The sequence below is a fragment of the Gymnoscopelus microlampas genome (assembly GCF_963454915.1).
Source record: "Gymnoscopelus microlampas genome assembly, chromosome: 4".
Classification (NCBI taxonomy): Eukaryota; Metazoa; Chordata; class Actinopteri; order Myctophiformes; family Myctophidae; genus Gymnoscopelus; species Gymnoscopelus microlampas.
The window spans coordinates 14273579-14283508 of record NC_139941.1 but is presented as its reverse complement, the minus strand read 5'-3'; the positions used below and the strand labels follow the sequence as shown (position 1 = coordinate 14283508).

Below are 9930 nucleotides of genomic sequence, written 5' to 3'. Positions count from 1 at the left end.
GGACCCGATGTGGCTGCCAAGAATGAAGTCGCAAACTGCCTGTTCTCTGGGGTGGGTCACTTCACAACAACTCCCAGCATCTCTAACGCCAGCATCTCTCCTCCCTCGGTCTCAGGTGAGCACTCACTCATTCAAATACTCTCTCGCTCACTCACTACAATACACACTCACTCAGAGCAATAGTCAGTCACTCGCATCATCACCTCATCATGCTACATCTGAATATCTCATGTGTCAACCCACCGTCAACATGCATACAACTGCGTGTTTGGACAATATCTTTTCAAGCATTATGTCAGATTGTCACACAGCTTTGCAATAGAACAATTCATATGAAATATTTAACAAGATGAACATTGCACTGTAATTATAAGTGCTTCACCACTTAAACCCTATATGCAGGGTCCCCCGGGGTCTTTCATGGCCCCATCCTTTTTCCCCTCTTGACCAAATATCTGGAAAATAGCAGATCTACAAGCTCACAACACGTTGCAATGAGACTCACTGTGAGCTTGTATTTTTGCCGAATGTTTAGCTATTTTGAAATACCCAGAATAGGGATGCTATACCCAGAATTGGGATAGGTTTCTTGCGGTTAAATAATTAGTTTTATCAGGCTCAGGGTTAGAGCTTTGTTCACAATGTAATGACTCAGTACTGGCAGCTGTTCCCAGGCCAGTATGAGTGGATGAGTAATGAAAGGGGAGGCACAGTGCACTGATTCTAAACCTTTTAAATTTCAAGGACTCCCAGTTTGATACAATTATTTTTTTCCCGTCTCTGGGACACCAATGTACTGTACACTGTAAAGTCCTCAGTGTTCATTTAACTCAGAGAGCGTACAAATGGAACCCATTCCATGTGTACACTCTCAGTAGTATAGACCCATGAGGGTCTATTTGGTGGTCCCTGGACCCCACATTGAGAGCAGGGAGTGGTTAAGGTCTGACAGTCCTGGTTGTGGCAGGCCAGACGCTTCCTGGCCCTCCTGTGATAGCTTCTTGGCACAGCCGGCATGGAGGGACATGTGAGAGAGACACATTGTTCTCTGCTGCTCTGATAGCAACGCACGCAGGTGCTTGAATACTGACCCCGGTCAAGGTTGTCCACATTCGTCAGTGTGCGTGTGCGTGTGCGTGTGCGTGCGCGTGCGCGTGCACGTGTGCGCGTGTGCATGTGTGTACATACGTGCATGCGCAAAGGGCCGGGGGAGTTACAATACCTTAATTGGTTACAAAAGAGCTAAAAAAAATATAGGACCTGAAAGGGGAGTTGAGCACTCAGCGACTCCATGACGACAAGAGCCTTTTGAGGAAGAGAGTCTTTTTGATGTGAAAAGCAAAAAAAGAAGAAAAAGAAACGACACTTTGCAATTTACTCAAATGGTTGTCTTGTGTCCAGGGAGTCACTTCACACCGACTTGCAGGCCTTCCGATGATGGCCGTAGTCAACTGACTGAGCCATCCGCAGACCTGCTGATGGGCACCTACAGCTTCCACCAGCCGCCCCAATACTCAACACTATATAATAATGCCTACAGAAACACACACATCTGGCAGCAGCACCAGGTAACCAAATATCCAGACGGTGAATTATCAGGTCAAATGGTGGCCGTTTCATTTAAGTTTATTAAACAGCGTGTTCGTAGATTAACTCATACTCTCTCCATCCTGCTGGTATAGCATTGTTCTGGGTTGGTATGAATTCAGTTTTGGATTGGTTGATGCTGGACCCGCTTGTTCACTGCAAGGACTCTGTGTTTTACTTGACTTGTTTCAGGAGATGATTTACTGTAACCGTTCCAAGCCACTGGATGAGGGTGGGGGTGGAGAATGGCATGCAACTGCTTTAAGCTGGGTTACAATTTAATACATTGTTTTAAGTTGTTGTAATAAATAAAACTGGAGCAGCAGTTATATCTCTGCCGCACATCTCCAAGCAGCTGATTTAGTTGGCCAGCCCTCTGACACACTGTGGCTCAATCTGTATTTTAATCTGGTCAGTTTCATTTCAGTATATGTCTTCGGAAGCTGTATGGCATTGGTCTTGTTCAAGAAAGTGGTACTTATTTAACTTATGTTTAAAGTCCCTTGTTAGGGACCCTTGTAGGATTTCTGAGAACAAAAATCTCCCTGGGCACCACATATAGTTGACTAGAGCAGTGGCCTAAATAACGTTAGATGGCTGGCCCTTAAATTGCTTCTGGATGGAGTACGTCAGCTGAAGTCCTTTGTGATGTCATGTCGTTTCAGGAGCTGGACAGAGTGGCAGGCAAGAGAGACAATGTTCTGTCCAGCGTCCAGAGCTCTACAGCCGGCCATGTCCTGTCCAATGCTCAGAGCTCTACAGCTGAGAGAGACAATTTCATGTCCAGCACTCAGAGTTATAGAGCTGAGAGAGACACTCTCACGTCCAGTGCTCGGAGTTCTAGAGCTGAGACAGACAATCTCATGTCCAGCGCTCAGAGTTCTAGAGCTGAGAGAGACAATCTCAAGTCCAATCTCAGTCTCTTATACAGAGCTCTGAGCTCTACAGAGGAGATGGACAGCCTTCTGTCCATCACTCAGAGCTCTGCAGTTAGGAGGGACGACCCCGTGTCCAGAACTACGAGCTCTACAGGGAACATGGAGAAACTGGTAAGAAAAATATTATCACAGACCAAATTTCCATCTTCAATATGTCTCTCAGTATCATCCTGCTTCTCCACTCGACCTCCATGTGTTCTATGACTGCATTTACTCTGGGTGAATGACTTGTGAATGAGGCAGTTAACAGGGAAGCAACTGAAGAAATGTTGATTTTGGTATTTGCCTTACACTGTTGAAGGATGAATATTGAAAATATTTGTTATGTATTTATATTTAACATTTTTTAAATATATATTAAAAACATAAAAACAAAAGGACATCATCGGCAGCAGTCGAGGAGAGGAGAGCACAAGAGAGGAGTCAATGGAATCCGGCATTGATGATGAAGATTATAGGGTTGTTGTGGAGGAAGATCCATCTCAGGTCAGGTCTGTCTTGGGTGTTTCAGAACTTCATGTATGCTCAGATAGACCAGTTAGTTACTGAACGTTTCCTCTTCAGGTGCAAGTGGCGCTGTTGCAGCAGCGTCTTCTGGAGGAGCTGAAGAACAAACAAGAAAAGATCGTAAGTGTCAATGTATGTGTGTGTGTGTGTGTGTGTGTGTGTGTGTGTGTGTGTGTGTGTGTGTGTGTGTGTGTGTGTGTGTGCGTGCGTGCGTGCGAAAAGCGGCTGCCCAAAGAGGTGATGAATCTTCGGGCAATCTGGGAACCCATTCTTGTAAAAAAAAAAAAAAAAAAAAAAAAGGAAGAAAATAAGATTTCTTTGCAGAATCTGTCTTGAGAGATAAATCTTTGTGTGTCAAAGTTCAAGGTCACAAATGAGAGACAGAACAAGAGATAGCAGGTGTAGCAGGGCTTGCAACCCCATGTGCATTTGTTTAATTTGATATTTGAACCATTCATTCATGCATGTGTGCATGCATGGGTGTGTGCACGTCTGTCTGTGCGTGTGTGCGTGCATGCGTGCGTGCGTGCGTGCGTGCGTGCGGGTGTGTGTGTATAGCAGATGCCCAATAGTGACAGCCGTCTATCCAGTCACAGCTTCTCCCCTCAAGACTGCATGCAGAGGTCTCCCTCCGTCCCTGTCTTTTCCCTGGTTGACAACAGCAACCGCACTGAGACTAATAAGGCCTTAAAGGCAGCCTGTGAGTCATACGCACACATTCTATATTCTGAATCCGATATTATCATTGTTATAGAGAGAGTGTTTTTTCCATAACATGGGTCTCCCTGTCTCTCGCTCTTTCCAGCTCTTTATTAAACAGAACATTCATTTTCAGGTCGGGATACCAATTTTATCCAGTTGGGGGATATAGAACCCCACAAAGATCCTTTATCAGCTTGTGTTCCAGTTCCACTTTTGTCTGCTCATTTATTGGTTTCATCATTTCCAATTTCACTTGTTTATCCTGTATCTTGTATGAGTTCTCTCTCCTGACTGGATTACGGTATCCTGACCTGAGAATGTATTTGCGGGGAGCATGAAGGTACACAGTTGAAGTTATGTGGAATCTTCCTGAAAAAAAGAAACAGTTGAAAAGAGAAAAAAAGCTAGAGGGTAGAGTGAGAGAAAGACAGACAGACAGACAGACAGACAGACAGACAGACAGACAGGCAGGCAGACAGACAGACAGACAGACAGACAGACAGACAGACAGAGAGCCAGACAGAGAGCCAGAAAAAGAGAGAGAGTGACAGACAGTGTATTGCATTGCTGTTTTTATGCTTGTAGGCTAGTTCATCTGACTATGCTGATGTGAAATCATTTAAAAAGTAAAATGAGCATGAATTGGTACAAGGTATTGCTTGAAAGTTTTCAGTCATGTCATTCATTAATAGAGGAATGGGGAGGGGGAGAGAGGGAGGGAGAGAGAGAGAGAGAGAGAGAGAGAGAGAGAGAGAGAGAGAGAGAGAGAGAGAGAGAGAGAGAGAGAGAAGAAATAATAATTGAGCCATGCAGAGCCAGATGTACACCATCATATATCTCTTGGAAAGTGAACGGGATTTTAGTAGACTTTGTGTTGCTAATCAGCTATTGCCTTGTGTCCAGTGAGTGACTCTACAGCAACTTCCCACGCCCCCGCCAGCATGCAGAGACAGACTGAGTCATCTGCAGACCTGCTGATGGGTACCTCCCACTGCAATTTATATCAGCCGCCCCAATACTCTGCCTACTACTTAAACATCTATAACTGGAAGCAATACCAGGTAACCTAGAATGTCGAGCCAGACTGTTGACTCACTCAATTTTTAAATGATTCCGTCAGTCTGTGCAAAGGAAGAGCTGAAAATGTTCACAGTAAAACGAATGTCACCCCCCCCACCACATTTTCGTTTCGTCTTTGCAGTCGCGTAAATTTGTCCCAATGTAAATCAAATTAGTCGAAGCATATAGATTGCTGCTTAGCAGTAATGGACATTTCAAAACTGAACAAAAGAACCATTTTCTGCTGCTAACATCTGCATGACATATATTCAAAGACATTGGAGGGATTATGTGTGTGTGTGTGTGTGTGTGTGTGTGTGTGCGCGTGTGTGCGTGCGTGCGTGCGTGCGTGTGTGTGTGCGAGTGCGTGTGCGTGTGTGTGTGCCTGCGTGCGTAAAGCAGATACCGACCCATTTATCTGGTCACAACGTGTACCGTCAGCACCACATGCACTCCTATGACCCAGACGCAGCCCTGAATCAGTCCCTGAGCTCTGTTCTGCACTGGGCGCCCCCAATGCCCCTCTTCACTCCGCAGGATGACAGCTCATGCACTGGGACCAAGGCAGGCTGTGAGTAGCACACTCCCGCTCGACCTCATTTGTCGCTTAGCTGACTGTCAATCTGGCAAGGTGGACCAACGTCATTCACTGTGGGCAGTGGTGGAAGAAGTACTCAGATATTTCAATAAAAGTAGCAATACCACAAAAAAAATACAGTTTTTATATTGTGGTTACACAATATAAAAACAAGTAAAAGGCCTAGTGTTCAAAATATTACTTGAGTAAAAGTACAAAAGTATTGGCATCAAAATATACTTAAAGTACCAAAAGTAAAAGTACTAATGTTTGTTGTGAGCTTGTAGATCGGCTATTTTCAAATAGCCTATACAGAATAGAGTTAAAGTGGTTAATGTATGTTTTATAATATAGTAATTTATATCTGCAAAGTAAATAGAAGTAAAAGTATATATTGGAAATACGCCAGTAAAGTAAAAAGTAACATTTACTTTTTACTTAAGTACATGTACTTAGTTACTACTTAGTTACCCACATTGACAGACTAATCTTGTGTAGAGTTTGACGAGACAGAGGTCTGGCTGTACGTGTGACATTATTGTTGACAGTTCGACAGGAGTTTCTCCTACCACTGCTGGCGAGGGAAGATCAATAGTTCATATAACTGTGATATGTTACGTCACGCTGATGTACTGTATGCAAGTATTATATAAGGTAACATTTTTCTGGTTATTATCAATTATCTCTTATATGTCTGCTTAGGTCCTTCTACTCAAGCTGAGCCTGACCCAGCTACAGTGACAACCCAACCAGACCCATCATCGCATTCCCAAGTTGTTTATGCTAATGCTGGTGAGGGAAAATGTATAGTTCATAGTTGACTTTATACTAACTGTCATTCCATGTGTGACTATGCTGATTTCATAGCATGCCAGTATTATAATCAAGTCAAGGACCCCCAAAATGAATAATGTATTTGGCTGTGCACCCTCATCTGAAAATATGTTGTGCCATCGGGCCCCATAAAAGAAGATTTGTGTTAAAGAAAATTGAAATTATTCAAACCATTTTTAAAAATGTGGTCAAAAGTGGTTAAACTGACTGTGATGCTTTATTAACTCATTTTGGTGGGGACCCCCTGGAACCACTGTTAATAAGGTAAAACATTTCTGATGTGATGCGATTATTATTAATTGTATCTTATATGTCTGCTTAGGTCCTTCTACTCAAGGTGAGCCTGACCCAGCTACAGTGACAACCCAACCAGAACCATCATCACATTCCAAAGTTGTTCCTGCTACTGCCGGTGAGGGAAAATGTATGCTTCATTTACACTGCCTTTTTAGTGTAAACTAAACCCAATTTTAGATAAAGCCATATCACACAAACAAATATTGGTTCTTCATCGGTTCTTTGGGGTAGCTGAGGTGCTATAGCTCCACTGCCGTACAAAGAACCTGTTAATCATATGAACCCTAGTGTCCCTATTCTTGTGGCGAACATTCGGCAAAAATAGGTTTGTCTTGTGATTGGGGTTTAACCTTTAGTCTGCAATTTATTTATTATATTTTCGTAAAGGATACAGACATTTATTATTCAATGCAGTCCATACAGTTCACTGTCGGCATTTTCACTGTATATGGGCATTATTTATAGATTTCTGTATCAGAAATACCAGAAATTTCTATTTGAAAACAAAGAAGCTTTTGGTGTTGGCTTTGATCCAGTGTCACCTCGACTATGCTTGTTCTGCTTGGTACAGTGGTGTATCAGCGAGATTAAGGGATAGGTTGCAGACGGTACAAAACAGATATCTGTTGAATGCTCCTCATAGGACACATGTTGGTTATGACCAGTTTAGGGAGGTAGGGATGCTCCCTGTGAGGCAGTATGTAACTAGGGCGAACCAAACGGTATGAGATACCAAGAGTCAAAGGTTGTTGCAAGAGTTCTTTTATAAAGGTTGTTCTCTTTGGAATGAGCTGCTCTGTGTGTCTGGCAGATTCGTGTCAAAATACAACCACCCCAATTGTATAAGCTAGATTGTATATAACACACCCTACCATACAGAGTGGACAAAATAACATTTTATTTATTAAATAAAAGAGCTCAGTCAGATAATAACAGCATAAGCATTTCTCCACTCTGTATCTCCTCGCCTCGAATCACAGGTTAACTGTACTAAATCTGTGCAATCCATTCCACACCCCAGCACATGTGTGCCTGCCTTTCCTTAATGGTAACGCGTGTAAGTGAACACGTAAACCTGGAGGGTCTCACATCCTGCTAATTGTTTGCCTCTGGTTACTCACCTGATCATGTGATCACGTTGTGTTCCTGCTGAGTGATTCACTACCAAGTCCCATGCCATGTAATCGGTGGTGGGCATGGCTTCAAAGAGCCGAAAGTAATGAATTCAAGTGTCAGTCCCTCTGGAATGTCAAATGTAATCCGGTACATTCTGTCATCGTCAAAGTGTAAACAATTTACATCAAGTGTAAACAGTGATGTGTGGACAATCCTTTTTCTTGTTACGACAGCAAAGATGACACAATCAGAAAGATAAGATGCATCATCCTACTCAGTGGAGGAAAGTAACTATGTACATGTATTCAAGTACTGTACGTAAAGCTGCACTGTAACTTCCCTCTTCTACCCCGGATTTGAACCTGGGCAACTGCTGAATTTTTAACCAATAGAGGTTCTGGCCGTCTTGACTCAATTGTTGGAGTCAGTAGGCAGACCATTATGTTCATGTGTGAATATTTTGTCATTTCAAAACTTTGTCACTTTGTCAACAACTGTCATTTGACTGACATGGGGGTGAGTAAGAAATGCTATGAAATTAGTTTTAAAGTGGACTATTCCATTTTTCAACCCACAGCTCTATACGTACAGTAATATACCCAGTTACAAGCTGATTATAAGTCACTATAAGAGGGCATTGTTTGCTTTAAGTTTTAAGTAAAGAACAATAGAATCATGTAATCGTGCATTTTCTTAACCACTTTGTACTATGTACTATGTACATAGTACATAGTATAGAAAAAACGGCCGATCTACAAGCTGAGACGCATTGTAAGCTTGCAGATTGGCTATTTTCACAATTCTTTTGACAGATCTTGACAGGATGACTTGACTTGATGCCATTACAAGGGTTAATGTAGTTTACATATCTTAATTGTTATATTGTGATTTTATCAACTATTTCCCAAAAGGAAATGCATGTATTTAATTCAGCCGGACCAAAAGCAGGGATAAAACATATCTCCATAAAAATGCATGACCTAGGCTGGCCTGGTCTTGTTTAAAAAAACATTTTGGGCACTTTCAAGAAGTGCAGAATTAGAACATTGAAATGATTTGTGTAGGACTAAATGAAAAGAAAAGATTAATAGCGGGAGTACATTATGAAAGTAAAATGAACTGATATGTCATCTCTAAATGGAGCCTATAGCTTATTTGAGTGAACAATGCCTTTTTCCTTCAGTGAGAAACACCAGAGGCATCCTGTCAAGATACATGAAGGCACTTAAAGCTTTCCAAGATGGACATTCCATGAACAACGTGTTCAACGCCATTGGTGTTGACCGGAGGACCATCGCCAGGACGTCTCCAGTCGCTGAGCTAAGAATTGCAGCTCCAGAAGTGTTCAAGGCCTTGTGTCCCTGGAATGAGAAGGTGGAGAAGCTGTCCACTTTTGTGGACAGATGTCGCTCAGCGATGACTATGGAGATCAAAGACAAGATCGCAAAGATGAAATCTGATCATGAGCTGCTACCCTTTGACACTTAATTCACTGTGAATGTCCTCTCACTCTCCCCCTCTCTCTCTCTTTGTCTCATCTCTTAAAAGGTTGAGACCATGTTTATTTTTTAAGGAGTCAGTTTTGTTGATCAAACATTTATATCAAAGTAAAATATACAGCTAAGGTTTCAGGTCTTTTGGAGTGAGTAATGTTCATCATTCAGTTGTGTCAAACTGGAGTACCTTACCAGTACTTAATTTATTGTCTGTTATGATTAAATAATTAAAATGATTTTACAATGTTTTGTGATGTTTTTCATACTTTTAATTATATCTATTTTTTCACTTAAATCATCAAATGACCACTTAGTGACTTACAGTCACACAAGTATTGTAATTGCAACGTATTATAAAATGATTAGAATGTATTAAAACTATGAGAATTATAATACTTCATAATATGAAGTATTATCATTGTCATATTTTTAGGATGATATATTATATCATCCTGGCCAAAAGAAAATGTCTGTGAGTGACCAGCAATTATGAAGTAGGCTATTATGATACTTGACCTTATAAGTAATTATAAAATGCTTTTTTAATGTAATGATCATTGTTATAAAGCATTATGTGTGTGAGTGCTTATAACTATAATTCTACATTGTTAAAAGCAGATTATAATGCATTATAAGTATTTTTTTGAAGAACGTCAAGAAAACATACACCGTAGCTGTAATGTAATTTCATTTTGTGAGAAAAAGAGAGATGATATGATAAGATGATGAACTGGAGTTCCAGCTGTATGCAGTGAGAGACTTGAAAGAGACTAATAATTAGTCTACTTCACACTCAACTCCTAACACAGACCAAAAA

The 9930-nt window shown here is 41.5% G+C and overlaps 1 protein-coding gene across 1 annotated transcript; it reads left to right on the top strand.

The window, feature by feature from the left end:
• Positions 1 to 6066: 6066 nt before the first annotated feature.
• Positions 6067 to 9105, top strand: LOC311043969 (coiled-coil domain-containing protein 106-like; the record flags this gene model as incomplete). Its single annotated transcript, XM_084055392.1, has 3 exons — positions 6067 to 6162; positions 6527 to 6616; positions 8801 to 9105. The coding sequence occupies exon 3, from the start codon at positions 8833 to 8835 to the stop codon at positions 9103 to 9105; it is 273 nt and encodes a 90-aa protein (XP_083911518.1). The 5' UTR covers positions 6067 to 6162; positions 6527 to 6616; positions 8801 to 8832.
• Positions 9106 to 9930: the final 825 nt, after the last annotated feature.